At 37.8% G+C, this 15,337-nt stretch overlaps 1 protein-coding gene across 2 annotated transcripts in view; it reads right to left on the reverse strand.

Annotated features, from left to right (window-relative positions):
* Positions 1–15,337, reverse strand: part of PTPRO (protein tyrosine phosphatase receptor type O) — a 151,854-nt gene that overhangs the window by 48,715 nt on the left and 87,802 nt on the right. For both annotated transcript variants that reach the window (XM_061363923.1, XM_061363922.1), the window contains exons 3-6: positions 7,291–7,449; positions 5,144–5,296; positions 3,074–3,520; positions 1,902–2,063 (exon numbers count right to left, since the gene is read on the reverse strand). In XM_061363923.1, coding sequence (XP_061219907.1) covers positions 1,902–2,063; positions 3,074–3,520; positions 5,144–5,296; positions 7,291–7,449 — 921 coding nt within the window. The remainder of the gene's footprint in view (positions 1–1,901; positions 2,064–3,073; positions 3,521–5,143; positions 5,297–7,290; positions 7,450–15,337) is intronic.

Here is a 15,337-nt window from a genome sequence, read left to right on the forward strand (position 1 = left end):
CTAACAGAGTGCTACAAGGATAAGATAAGGCTGAAGCTATAAGCGAGAGTTATTCATAACAGTAGTCCCACACCTACTCAGCTAAAAGAGGAATTCAATCATTAGATTAGTCTCTGGAGCAAATACTGTATGTGCAGCTCTTACCATTCATAATTTGTTTCAACATTGGCATTAAGGGAACTGAGCTATTTCATGTCACAAACCTAAGCTGTAGTCCCTATACAAAAAGCCTGCTTGATTAGATTCATAAAGAAATATGGAAAAGCAATTTCACCTTAAGAGGGTTTGCGCACATCTCAGATTTGGCATAATACCAGAAATATGTATAAAATCCATCTAAATACTATGGATTTTGCATTTGACAGAATAAATATGACAATTGCCAAGAATCCTCAAGTGGTTCTGAAAGACTGCGAAACTAACTGACAACCCCCCACCCAACAAATGTTCTCAGTGTGTTATATGTAAAATAAAAATATTCATTACATTTCCATAACATCTTAATACTTATTCTAGCAATCCATGCTAGATTTTTGGATTAACTTTTTCTCATTTCTCTCATGTCTGTCCCCAGTGAGTAGACTTCATGGAGACACTGTATTGCATATTGCTTAATTGAAATGGAATAACATTTGGCATTAATAGCAATGCTACATAGTTTATTTGTTATACTTGAATACTTTTATATATTTTAATGCTTTCCACATAATGAAGCTGTCTAATAACTATTTCTAAAGAAAACCAAAGACAGTGAAATTACGACAGAAGAGGCCCTTTCTCTTGTGTGCTGTTTCCTCCTTAATCTTTGTTTTCCGAGTACCATTTCTTTCACTTATAAAGTTAAAAAATAGGCAAGATAGTGGAATTCAGTTACATGCAGTCAAGCATTATGAGGAATTTAAGCCCAAATAGTTAGTATTTGTAAATGTTATGAGCTTCTCAAGACAAGGTTTTTATTAGTAATGCCATTAAGTACTTGAATAAATTTTCTTCTAAATATGAATGTTTCTGCCAGCTTTAGATCCTGTGTCTTTTTACAGCACTCATGAACTGGGGGAGACACCATCTTCCCACACGTAAAATTGTGCAGTGTTTCAAGTATTCGCACGTTCTCATTGCATGGGCACTTTGCAGGCTATATCTACATCCCTTTGTAGAAAAGGTACAGAGGTGATCACAGCCACCAGAAGGGTAACAATCTGAATTCACCAACACCTGCCTTACTTGCTGATCTAATTGTCAGTCATGATATTAGTTTACAGAGTAGTGTCTTACTGCTTTGTCTTTTACCAAATCTTCAGTTAAGAAACCCTGGGATCCTACAGGGAAATAAATTACTTTTTCTCCTCTGAATTCAGCAGGCTGAACTATGTCATCTATTGTAATCTGCTCTGTGTTCTCTCAGAGACCATGTAATTTCAGAGTTCAGTGTTTAGTTGTGCAGTTCTCGCACTCTTAGCCCAAGATACCCTTCATCCCTAATTCAGTACACAGAGCCTCCAGGACTAAAGAAATTAAGTATTTTTAAGAATGTCTACAACCACTGCTTTAATTCCCTGAATTAAATCCTCTCTTTGAAAGATGCAAGGGGGGAAGTTGTTTCAGTGAGCTGCTTCACTTCTGTACACTGGGCAATGACTATCAAATATGTCACCTGCTTTCAGTTCTTAGCTCTGCCAAGACAGCACGATGAAGGCCCATCCAGAGAAGATATAACATATAGCATATTTGTACTATATTTCCTTCTCCAGCACAGGTAATTCCGGAAGACGAGACTCTTCTGATCCTGCAGCAGATGCCATAGCTGCCACAGTGGTCAAGCTCTAACGATATATTATGTATATATAACATTAAAGTTATATTGGTCTGGGAGAAAAAGACAGGTTTGTTGAAATACTTACTGATGTAAAAGCTAAGTGTTTTTGATAATTGACTTCCACGAACTTCACAAGAGCCAGAGGAGCTAAATGTTGTTACAGACAACTTATATTTTCCTGGTTCTTTCAGTTCAGCAACAAATTTGTGAGTGTCCTCACTTACTGTCAAAAATTCCGTGAAGTTCTCTAAATCAAGGAGGAAAAAGAAGTATGGATTAATTGAAACTTGAAAGGCTTCAGCCACTGAGAAAATGATTTATAACAGAAATGCTAATGCTGTTTCTGCTGAGGGATTAAAAGGTATCCAAAAGGACTGGATTTATGTGGGTAGTTTTATTTCCTGCCATCAACACAAGAGTAATTAATGACCAAGGTTGCAGTATAGGTGTAAAGGAACAATAAACCCAAGCCAAACTTTCATTCCATAGAAGGGATGATAAAATTGGGTTGCCATGACTGTGCAAGTGAAAAACAGCATGACATGAAAGAAAAGGAGCTTCCAATTTTCTATCTAATCCATTGCATTCTTATTCTGAAAAAACAACCAAGAAACCAAAACCAAAAAATATTTGCCCTCAGGGTGGGAAGGCTTATGAAAACTGCTTGTGAGGAAATAAAATTAATTTGGATAAAATAGATTTTAAAGCAGAAAATCTTTAAGCAATGTGGTGATTTTCTTGTAGCTTCATCACTTGAAAAATCTCCCCGCTCTCTACCAAAGCTTCCTTGTTGCCTAAGGAATATGCTTGGTAGCTGTCCTCCAAGACAAGTATTAATCTGAATCTTTTCTGTATGTCCCTTCCAGTCGAGGTCCCTCTGAGAACCTCTTTCAGTGGCAGGCAAAACTGCATGGTATAATGTGCCTTCTGTGTCTCAAATTTCTGTCATCTCACCTCCTTTCTCCGATACTAGAATGGATTTATGATAACTGCAGTGTAAACAGTGTAGCAATATGTACAACAGTATAAATCTCGTTTAACAAAAGAGAATTGCAAAATGCAATTTACCCCTCCTCCCTGACTTTTATGATGCATGGCCAGAACCAGATGCTATTCAGTGCAAGAAATTTCTGAAGAAATACAGGAGATCTAACAAAGCCCTCTGAAGCACAGTACTGGTTAATAATCTGTAGTGGAGACAACCACTAATGGAATTACAAAAAATAAGTATGAAAAGGCTATAAGGCTCTGGTTTACCTTCCCTTTCAATATTGATATGGAAACCATCAAACGCAGTGGGTGGCTTTGGTGGCAACCAGGTCACCACCATTTGTACAGGAAGGAAGGAAGGGGGCTCTGGATTGAGTTTTCTAGATGTGTTGACGTCACTGGCCTCGTAATCACTGGAAACTGCATTGACAAACTCCTCTTCACCCTCTGATGACTCAGCTTCATTAGACCACCAGTACAGCTGTGATGTGGTTTCATACTCGGTGCTGTTATTATGGTAGACAGCTGAGGCTGCAGTTGTGTTCACTGCTGGAATTTCAGGTGGGTTGTCAGAAAAATGGCTATGTTTTTCTTTCTTCATGATTTCTTGTGGTCCCATGAATGATTCTTCTGCAAAATTCCCACTGTGCTCTTCCCAGTTATTTCTGTTGATTGGTACAATCTGAACAGAAATGTTTCGAGGTGGGTAAGGAACTAAAAGAGAAGCAAGGGTTAGTCTTTTAATAAGTATTTTCTGTGCACCTTAAGATGTGTTAATTCCCCAGAGGAATACTGTTTCAGAAAAACTATGTATCTAGAGATATTTTGAAATAACTTCTTCATATTAAGATTCCCCCTTCTCTTACATATAGAAGAAGTGATTCTAGTGGGATCAAGATGAGTGTAAATTCACAGAAAAATCATGATTCAAGAATAACAGGAAGAAAAGCAGATGTAAAATCACAGTCCATCAGACTTCAGTGGTATCACAGCAGCAAGGCTACTTGAGGGTTAATTTGTAAGAATGGATTTTCATATATTTTATTATGTCTTCCAGAAAGACCTTGATCATGGAAAAAAATACTCTGTGGAAATGAATTGAAAAATATATCCAAAACTAATACATGGCATAGCCCATATTTAAAAAGCATGACCTTCATGCTACTGCAGGCCTTTTCATATGCTTTTATCAGCAACTTTTCACAACCATTAAACATCAGTTTAGATTTTAATATTTGTGAAGGTTTGATCTTGAGATTTGGTTCACCAGAAGACAAGATTCTGTCACGCAAAGAAGGTACTTCAACTTATACCAGGAGGGTAGCAGACAGCATTTTGTCTTCCTCACTGTAATTGCTTGTCTGTCTGCCCTTACATATGATAAGCGTGAATTGCCTTTGCAAATAATTTTGACTGGCGCCTTTTAAATGGCACTTTACACCGCATTAATCTGTTTACCTCCCCTGTCCCAGCCATGGCCACTAATACAAAACCAGACACTACGATCCTTCATGCAAAGAATGAGGGATGTGAGGGCAGGAGGAAAGCAAAGTACAATCCTGTTGGTTATATTCTTATGCTTCAATATCTTGATAACTATATTTAAGATCCTCAGAACAGAACTCAGCTGGCATCAGTTGACTTTGCTTTGTCCATGGCAATGAATGGACCAACATCATTTTATTCATCTGAAGATTTGTTTTTTTTATTTTACCACTGGTTCATTTCACTTTGGACCCTGGAAAATGGCTGTGGTTCAACAGATTAACAGAAAAGTTTTGGGCACTGTCCCAGGACCAAATTAAATTAGTTCTGGACCCTGAACAAATGTAATTTTCAGCCTTTGCAACATTGCTGTCTTGGAAATTAAAAAGTCATGCTTCAGGGCACAAACTGGCTGCTAAGTGGGGTGACTATGACATTTCTCTCCATAATAGAAGACTGCACAGTAAGGAAGGCCTTCTCCAACAGTTTAGCTATGATTCACTGTGCAAGGAGACAGACCAATATAGATGGATCAATAGTATGCTCAGTGCAGCTACTACTGTGGCTTAAAATTAATTCCTAGCACAAGGCCTAGGTCATGTGAAGCAGAATTTATTTTCTAAGAAAAAAGCTTTACAGCTGAAACACTCATATAAATTTCCCTTTGCACTGTATTGGACACATAACCCTATGTGCTAGCCTCAGCATCCCCTTCCCATGCTCCTGGGCAGGAGCAACTTCCAGGACTGCTCCCACACAGACTCTCCTCTGTGGGATCAATCGCCTCCCCACAGCAGAAATGACAGCAATCATACAGACTGGGAGCAAATGATGCATAATAATTTTCTTCACCTGTTCTGTGCTGTTTGGGCTCATGCTGGACTCCACTGTATTCCACCAGTGTGCTTTTGTTGAAGGTTGCTTCTGATACCAACTGAAATGTGATGTTACTGTAGCATATTCCTGGTAGCCAGTGATTGAAAACTGTTTTACCTTTAAAGAAATCTGTGGAAAGTTTAAAAAGAAAAGAAGAAAGTTAGAAAAGAAGAAAATGCACTAAAAGTTCACTTTCTGGTAATGCAACTGCACATGCTGAACTGGCAGCGTTTCAGATGTTTAAACATTGCTCAGCCTGGTCTGAGACATGCAATTCTGACAATTCAGTCTGCCAACATTTTTCCTGGCATCAAAGCCACTTTGCTAAATAAAAAAAAAAAAAAAAAAAAAGAAAATAAAAAAGCCCAGCACAAGAAATATGAACTACTTTTCACAGGAAAAGGAACTGAATCTGGCAACCTGTTCCACGCAACACTGAACATCTCAAAGAGCATCTGACAGTTTCTGCAGACCTTTAACTGCTGCACGTAGAAGCCTCTGTGGTCTTTTGCTGACTGAGGCATAACATTCATGGTAGATGTTCAAAGGACCATCTAGCATACAAATGAGTGCAAACCACGGTTCTGAGTCTGGAGCTCATGTCCACCACCAGTACACGTGAGAAGTTGCTTCAGGCTATTTGGCTATAGGAATGAATGTGCAAGTTGTCTAGTGAATTTCTTAAACCCGGTTGACTTTTTTATTTATCAGCAGCTGCAGCATTACAGCCCTTGGAACCATGTATTAGCTATAGAAGGCAAAAATTGCTGCTGGTATTCCTTTGTTCTCCAGAAAGAGTTTACCTATATTCTGTGCTGTGATCCAGAATCACCCTTTCTAACTTCTGGCACCTCACAGCATTGAAAAAATGTGATTTCTAGCCCCACGCTGTTTTGAAGCAAAGAGACTGGAAAATTTTCTGACCTCCATCTGGAAGTGTGTATCTCCCTCTACTGACTTTAGAGAGCTTACAGTGACTAGACTTCTACTTTGGGAGCCTTAGCTCAGTGCCTAAAATTCAATACAGCACCTACTCGATTACTCAAAGGAATTTTACTGCCACTATGCAATGTTAAACCACCTGCTCTTCAGGGCCCACAGAGTATGCAGGTGCCTTTCTCAGTTCTCAGGATGCTTTCCATAGGACAGTTCGATCTACACCTCTGAGACAGATGTTATGCTTAAGCTACATTGCAGGGCAAAAGGGAATTATAAAAAGAATAAAAAGTCAGAATTTGCTTTTGTTAGGTTGCTTAGATAAACTGCTTAGACTGACTGTCTAGATTGTTAGCCCCTGATTACATTATTCTAATAAAATTGAAAATTATAATATGCAGCAGGGTTTATTAGCTCAGGGACAATGCTGAATACTACAGTAATATACAGTACTATAAAGCAGAGTACTATTAGCCCTGTGTCACTCTATGGCGATGTAGAATTACCAGATTTAAATTCTGTGCCAGGAATCAGGTATACTGAATGGGTTTCCCATCTCTGGGTCATCCCAGAGCTCCCCCATCAGCTATTCACCAAAAATGACATCTTGGCCAGAGGGAAGAGACTGGGAAACATTTTTTATGCTTTCAACTGACACATGTCATCTAGGGATTTCAACAAGCATCTTTAGAAACTAAAAATGTATTTTCAAGCATCTTTCAAGCATATTCAACAAGCATATTTAAAAAGTAAAAATGAGTTTTGTATTTCTTTCCTTTTAACATTTGTTTTGTTTTGAATTGTACAGCAGCAGGGAAGCTGAAAAAAAAAAAAAAAAGAAAAGAAGGTAGAAAGCTTTTTGGGTTTTAGTGCATCAGGAACTGGGGATTCTTTCCCAGGCTGATTTCAGAACTGATTAAAAAAATCTGGACCACCCAGTCTTCCTCTAATATCCAAAAGAAAAGAAGAATCACTAGAACTAGAATGGGAAGCAGGCTGATATCTAAAGCAAGCAACCAGTTCAACTCAAAAGACTCTTCCTTTCCTTCACGACACTATATAATCAACACGTTACAAAAAAAATAAATCTTTCTAACTAATACATGTCAAAGCTACACCTAAGACCACAATTCAAAACGTTTCTGGCAGAGTTAGCATTAAGGTATAGCAGAATAGTTTCCTCCTACCTTTGTACAGCATTGTTCGGTAGTCTTTTCCTTCCCAATAGCTTATATTTACCCTGGTAAAAACATTGTACTTCTCTGGGTACTGAATTTCAAACAACACTCCTGTTTCTGGAGATGGTTTGTAATCATAGATAGAAACATTGCTCACAGGAAGGGGTTCTAAAGGATATACGAATAAAAGGAAAAAAGGAAGAAAGGAGCAGATTAATAGGCAAGCTGGGTTCTTCACACACATACCATCACCAATGTAATGAAACAAATGGTTTTGCTAGGTATGGCACAGGAACTCAGATCTACCATGTGATATGTGGCATTTCACAGAGGTCTGGGACAAAAGCTACTTGGGCTGTTGTCAAAGCCAACATTTGTGTGTGCCCCCATGAGTAATTAATGTTTTTTATGCTTACATTTTAACAGAAAAAAAATCCTTATTTACCACAAAAATAAGGTTGAAATAATAGTTATTATTTAAGCATTCACAGTTGTCATCCCAGAATGATTTTCATCTTTGATCCTTGCCAATCATGTAAAAGTGTCCAGACAATAATAACAAAACACATGAAATTGCTCATAAGTTTGGCATAAATGTGAACTTTTAAGATTAGATGAGAAGCTTATCAGCATAATGCCCAAAAGAAACTACTTGGATGAAGATTTTCTTATTTTGATGTACATTCATTTATGTATTTCATGGGTAATTACACATTCCCTGTTCCTACCATTTTTGAGAGGGCCACTGTCTTCAATGTACTTATCAACATCAAACTTCTACAAAATATAGCAGAACCATCACCATTATTTTACAGATGAAGGACTGAGACACAGAGAAATAAAGTGGTTTACTGGAGGGCAAAGGGGTGGGGGAAACCTGTGCACAGAAAGCAGCTTAGTGACAAACTGCTGATCTAGTGCTCTGAACTCTGAGCCAGGTGGGCAACAAAAAGAAATACCATGTCCTGCAATGTGGCACCTAGACCAGTGTAGCTCCGTCACCTAAGGAAAGCAGTGCTAATTCACTGCAGCTGGGAGTCTGATTGCTGCTAACAATAAGAGTGTGGCAGTTTCATTCTGCCTCCTTTGTGCACAAAAAAACAATGAAAAAATACCCCTTTTTGCTCGATGCTCTTCTCAGCAAGAAAAAAATGATAGCAATCCAATTATACATAGGTTAAGAGGGCCAAACACATATTCAAAACAAGATTATAGTGGTAGTTGAAATTTGTCACACTAGCATATTTTAATAGAGATAGTTAATGCACAACACCCTCAGTAATTATACCCAAATCCTTGTAAGTATTATCCGGTTGATTTAGTTCTCGCACACTGTAGGGAACAGGTTGAAAAATTCAGGCTGTTGATTAGCATGGCCTCAGAGGACACATTTGAGTTCAAAGTTCTGCTGTGGTAGGTCTTGGAGAAAACTAATCAAATATTTTTGCCTGAAAAGCATACAGTTACAACAGGCAAGAGAAAGAACAGATGAAAGGGAAGACTGGTGTCAGTTTCAAAAGTGGAATTATCCCACAGAAGGTGGAAGAGGTTAATCAAAGATGGAAAAGCTAGACTGTAGTGGAAGCAAAAATTAAATCCCAATTATCAGCACAGTATTTTCACCACAGTACTCTTTCCAGATATGATGATAAGTGAAGAAGAAAACAGAACTAAGAACAAAAACCACAGATGCAAACAGAATCTTTCCCCAAGTTTAAGAAGTCATATTATCATTTTTAACTTTGTAAGAGTATGTGAATGCAATGTTGTAGGATTATTAAACTAGCTCTCATGGCAAAGACACTTCATTAGCTTCATTAGATAAATCTCTATATATCTGTATGTTAACTACCTACAAATAGAAACTCCTGATCTCACAGATACTACAGGCATTGCAGTGATGGGAGCTGTGAAAATTTTGCTGACAATTTGTGATAGCCTAGACATAAACAGGAGTTAAGCAGATCCCAGGAAACAAAGCCTACCCTCTTCTTTCCTCTGAGGCTCTTCCCATTGCTTATTCTGAAATAAATTGTTCATCTATCCACATAACCGGAGGGTTCATATCACAGCTCACACAGCACACGATAGTAGTTTAAATGTCAATAACAATCTCTAACTAGCACAACGCTAACATGCACTCATCTTTCATGTTAGCGGGTGTGCCCTGGGCTTTCTTCTGCTATCTCATTCACATCTGAGGTCTCCTTATTTCTGAAAGAATTACTGAAACTTTCTCATGCAGTGATTAAATTACCCCATTTATTCCTTCCTACAACAAATCAAATAAAGGATGGAAGTTATACTCATTTTTAATCCAAATGATTTTTCCTCCTGATGCTTTGATTTAATTAACCAATAATTGAATTAAGCAGTAATCACCACAGACTCTCTTCCTTGTTATCTTCTGCTTACTATCCTCTCCTTGCTCATGGCTGATATTAGCAGAGTAGCATGAGTGATATAATGCAATTTAGAGATTCTTCCATTATCTTACTTCCTTCGGCACCAAATCTTCACATCAAAAGCTATTTGCACACTGTGAAATTAAAAGGACACTCAGCAGATAAAAAACTCATGTTCTGTTTTTCACTTACTAACTGCTCCTAGGGTTATTAAATTTAAAGAATATGTAAAATGTCACTCTTTGCTGTCTGTATTTATAATTTAGAGCATAAACAGTCTGGTCTTTTTAATTTTACCATTTTCAGTAGTCATGATCCAGCTTTTCACAGATTTCAGTGGTTCTCAAGAAATAGCCTAATAGTTCAGAAAACATGGAGCTTCATAAATGTTCTGCACTATGTTGATGTCTGTATTCATATTACAGAAGGGACAGAGGATTTCAGTGTCCCTCTAATAGCATGTTTAAGGCACTTCTTCATGTACAATCTCTTTATTTTTAGACTGGCAGATTATATTAATCACACATAGACAAGCTTGCAGGATCAAGACCTAAATTTGCCTTTTTTCTTAGTGTCTCAGAATCTGCTGCTCCTATAGCAACTGTTTTCCCATTATATCGGTTTATGGGAGACTCAATTTCTTTGTTTCTCCTGGATTCTACAGCATTTTGCATTAAGCACATAGCCTGCATTATACAAACATCAAGATAGCATAATAAATGTGGCCAACTTCTTCCTCAAATGCCCTGGAAAATTCTGGATGCTAAATCCTCCATTAATATATCAGTTTGTGCCAGACACACTAATATTTGCAATTCAGGGGATTAAAAAAAAAAGAGTACATTGACAATAATTCATAACATATGATAACACATAACATATAATAACATTCCAGTCCAAATTAATTTTGTTTTAGTATTTAGTATTCGTAGATCAGGTCACTCTACAGACTGGATTAATGATTGATTACTGTGGTAGATTCTATGTAGTATTACACGTGTGTGGTTGAAATTGGATTGAGATCAACTCTCATGCTTCTCACACTCAAACCCAAATTAACGATGATTTACGTTCATATTACAACTTTCACAAAAAAAAAGAAAAGCCCCACTGATGGCATGACCTAACTGCCCTGTATTCACATGAAGAAGTGAATTATGTCATTTTCTCCCCAGGATGACACTATGTATCTAAATAGATACTGGGAGCAAGTCACAGCCAGAGTAGAGGCTCTATTATGCTATAAACTTCAGGGATTTTTTTCTCTCTTGCTAAAAAGCAACCATTTCTGAGATTAAAAATCTGCTATTTAATAATTCAGGAACATAATGTTCAAGTTTATGATAGGCAATAGAGATACCATGTGCTATTGCTTATGAAAAGGGAATGTAAGCAATGTGAGCAAAAAGTGAGCAATGATGGTATATACTGCACTTTCTAGATTTTGCATAAGATGACAAATAAAAAGACAATACAAAATAAAAGTAATGTTATCACAAGAACAAAAATGTATCTGTTGCTCTTAAACAGATTTAGGCCAATATTTTAGATCATCCTTACAATGGAAATTATGGCAGGAAATCATACGGTTGCAGTTCTTTCTTTTGCTGATTCTGATGGACGGTTTTTTCCACCTTGAACAGGGGACAACATGATTTGTTTATGGGGAAAGCTGAGCACTAATGGACCTAGACGTTCTTCTGAGTTACATTTCAAAACAAGCTGCCACAGATAACCAGCCTTTTTAAAGATGAGCCATGTCATCCCTTAAGAAAGAAAAACACAAAGGGCTTAAGTTTTATATTTCATTGGGAAAAAAACTCTGAAGCTCTGACTTCAACAGTTCTGATCCATTAATAAGCTGGAGGAAAGGATCTGACCTACTGAATCACTTCCTGCAGCGTCTGGCACGGTGACAACCAAGCATTAACTATGTCTAATACCAATTACTTTCTGAGTGCAGAAGAGATCAGAGTCCCAAGCAGTAGGCCCATTGGTCTCCTGAGGAGAATATTTTTTCATAGAAGTCACAGAGGCAGAAATCTTCCTAAAGGGAATATACTTTACAGTGACTTACGTAAGGAATTATAAGCTTTTGAAAGAATGAGACATTTACCACTCAAACCTCCTAATCATCAGCTAAAATAAAAGTCAGGCAGAGCTGCTCTTAATTACCCTCAGAGATCCTGAGATCCTGATTTCTCCAGTTCCCAGTAGAGATATATTTTTCCTAAAGCACACAATAACTTTGCAGTGTGCTGCTTTCCACATTCCTTCAAATGAACAAACACTTTTTCCTTCAAAACAAAAAGAAGGAATTGACAGTGAATTTGGGGAAAAAAATAAAAATAAAAAGCTGTAAATGTAAGAGTCAACCTGGGAGTAAAACAAGGCTTCAGGATGGGAAAATGGAGGATGAGCGAGAATTTTAGTAACTGTTTACATCTGTGCTTTTATTTCTCTCATAAACTATGTAAAACTGATTAGTAATAAAGTGGAACTTTCTTTCAAATATTATAAAACACTAAATTAATTATATAAATTCTGGAGTTTCTTCACTCCCATTGAAAAGCCAAAACCCGAAGAGCAGATGAAAGCAGGCTTGAAGTAATCATGTTAGATACCAGAACTACTTCTAACCTTAATCCAAACTGAAAGCTGGTAATTTTGATAGCCACAGTACAATTGCGCTCACAGGAATCTGGCCAGGATGGTGAGATTCATACACCTATTGCTGTGAAACCATCACAGGGATCTTTACAACTGAGTGGGCAGGGTTTCAGTTTTTCTCCTTCAGTGGAATACTGAGCCCTATTTGCTGAGCACAGATTTGCTACAGAATCAGAAGAAAGAGAGATATTTTGTGCTCAAATCCCATTTTATAGGCTTCCTATCTAAGAGTTGAATGCACCCTGTTCATCTCATCCTATCACCCCTGCTCAGGAAGCAATGCAAGGATGTGGGCTGTGCTCAAGTTGACAAAACCCTTGGGCTTTGAGAAGAAATATTGCAACAAACAGTTCACACTTTGCATTACGACAATCTGGACTAAACAAGCAAATGCTATAGTTTGTGGTGGTTTGAGTAATATGAGAAAGCCCTTAAATGATTCCAGACATAAGCAGAAAATAAACTGTTATGTCTTGTAGAGAAGGCCCAAATTAACAATGGAAGCCTCAAATGTAGCATACACACATGCATATTTGTATACTTATATAATGTTAAGATTTTTAAATGTTATATGTACATATTCATCACACTTGTATTTATATGTCTATATTTGCATATATATAATTATATGTATTAAATATATATTTCCTTAACTTCTAAATCATCTTTCTGCTGAGGAATCTTTTTCCTCTGCACAGAAATGTCTGAGGAGTAAAACAAAAGTCTTCTCTGACTCAAACTGAATGAAGTATCAGCCCGTGAAGAGACATACCTTTGTCTTGCCAATATGCTGAGAAGCAGCACAATGCTGAGGGATGTGAATAGCAGAAAGGAAACGTCACCAAGATATACCATTGGAAACCAGAGGTTTTTCATGACTCTTACTGAGTTTCTAAGTAGACAGTGTCTTTGAAGGACCACGCTCTCATTTTGACATGCGTAATTTGGATACACAATGTTTCTGTGAAACTCAGATCTCCAGCATGTGGCCAAGCTGCAAGACTACATCTCCCTTCATGGACTCCTTTTTAGAAATCAGAAGATCCCAGAAAACTATACTTTGAAATATCAAGGTACAGCCTTGGGAATAACCACAATGGCATCACTGGCTATCCCAACTGATTTATTTTGTGTCAGTCTAATGAATTGGGCCAATCTGCCACTGGAAAGCTCTCCTGATACCAACGAAAATAGAATAGGAATTAATTTGGTCCTGGAAGCTAGTTGCAATGTGCCATATTTTCACATGTAAGATATAGATGGAGTAACTTAGATAGTTATATGTCTTTTCATGGTTAAATAAACTAAGCATGTTAAACAGGCAGCGAGAGCATACGGTGTGAAGAAAATACGACTTTCTCCTAATTATTGTCTGCCACAAAAATCAAGTTAATTAATAGTCAGAAAATGATTTAAAACAGGGAGTGAACAATAACAATAAAAGGAAAATTAAAAAAAAAAAAAAGAAAAAGGAAAACCAACTATCATGCAGTTTTGTAGGAGAACCCAGTGGTCACTACATGAGCTTTAAAATCTCTTCTCAAAAGCAACATATTTAAGCATATCTTAAAAAGACCAGCCTGCCACACTGTCTTTTCATTCCAAATTTACTTTCATTCCTGCAGCCTTGTGCTCCAAAGATGAGCTATGTTAGTAACTGAGGCTGCTACATGAGAGTTAGCAATCCTCAGTTTGCCTGGCAGAAAATACATGGAAGGAGATCTGTCCCTTTCCCTTGAGAAGTCCAGAATTTACATCACACTTTCAATGTTCACTACTGCATCCTTCAGTGCTGCCTGCAGGAACGCTCTTTCTTTTCCATAAACCTGGTTGTCTTTCTGCTGAGACAAAAATCAGTGAAATTCACTGTTCTGTTTTTTGTTACATGAGTTCCCCAAGCAGCGCTGTCTAACTGCCAAGTCACTGGTCCTTCCAAGCTCTAGGTGAGCAGCAGAGGCCACAGCAGGAAACCCTAGGATGCTGCCAACACACTCACATAAGACAGGTGGTGAAAAGGAGTGGGCTGCTTTACATCAAAAAGAGTACTGTCAAGTCTTGGAGGAGGGAAAGTGACATGGGATATGCCCCTTGGAGCCATCAGCCTCACACTCATTCAGGAACACCTTGTGGAAACCCCATGAAGCAGAAATAGGAGGTCTGGAGCTGGCTTTGGTGGGCTGAGCGACATTTCTTCCTTCAGAGATCCCCTGCACAGAAGCTCGTGTGTTCCATCTGCCACACTGGATGGCACCTTCCCAGGCTACCAGTGACCCTTTTGGGCTCTGGAAATCAAACAGCAATGAACCTTGATGCACAACTGCAAGTGCAGCATGCAAAACCCACTAGAAATGCATAGTGAAGCATTTTTTTTCCAGTTGATTATACCTGATGCTTCCATTATTTTAAGAAAACAAACAAACCATAAATAGGAAATTAGATTAGAATTACTACATTGTCTGCAAGGTTAAAGCAGTCAAAGAAAAGGAAATTCAGACTGCCTTTGCATCCTAAAATTGTTTACTACACATAGACGTTCTTGCACATATGCCTTATGAAAAACTTGCACTACCCAACACCACCATACTTTTCCCATAGGTAGCTTCATGGTTGTCCTCACCAGGGCACAACTTGAGAACATAAGGGAAGGCTGAACAATGTACAGATTATGCAAAATCTGGTTACTGTAGTTTCAAACACCTCACTCGGTAACCTATGAAACTACTTTAATATGCTTTGAATATTTCTACAGTTGATGACAGTTTCTCACTGACAGACTAATGTAAATACACAAAATCATAACCATTCCTCATCTGCAAGCTAACTAAAACTGTCTATAGAAAGAAAAAACAAAACCACCTTTAAACTGGGTTTCTCCTTCCAAATATTTTTTCCTGTCTTTTCTTAAATCTGTCTTCCAGGCAAAGAAATCATTTCATATTTTACAAATTGTTTCCAGGTTGGCACATGGAAGCAGTTTGGAG

The sequence above is a fragment of the Neopsephotus bourkii genome, unplaced genomic scaffold (assembly GCF_033783945.1).
Source record: "Neopsephotus bourkii isolate Nb327-2 ecotype Australia unplaced genomic scaffold, CSIRO-AGI_Nbou_v1 NB_1183, whole genome shotgun sequence".
NCBI lineage: Eukaryota > Metazoa > Chordata > Aves > Psittaciformes > Psittacidae > Neopsephotus > Neopsephotus bourkii.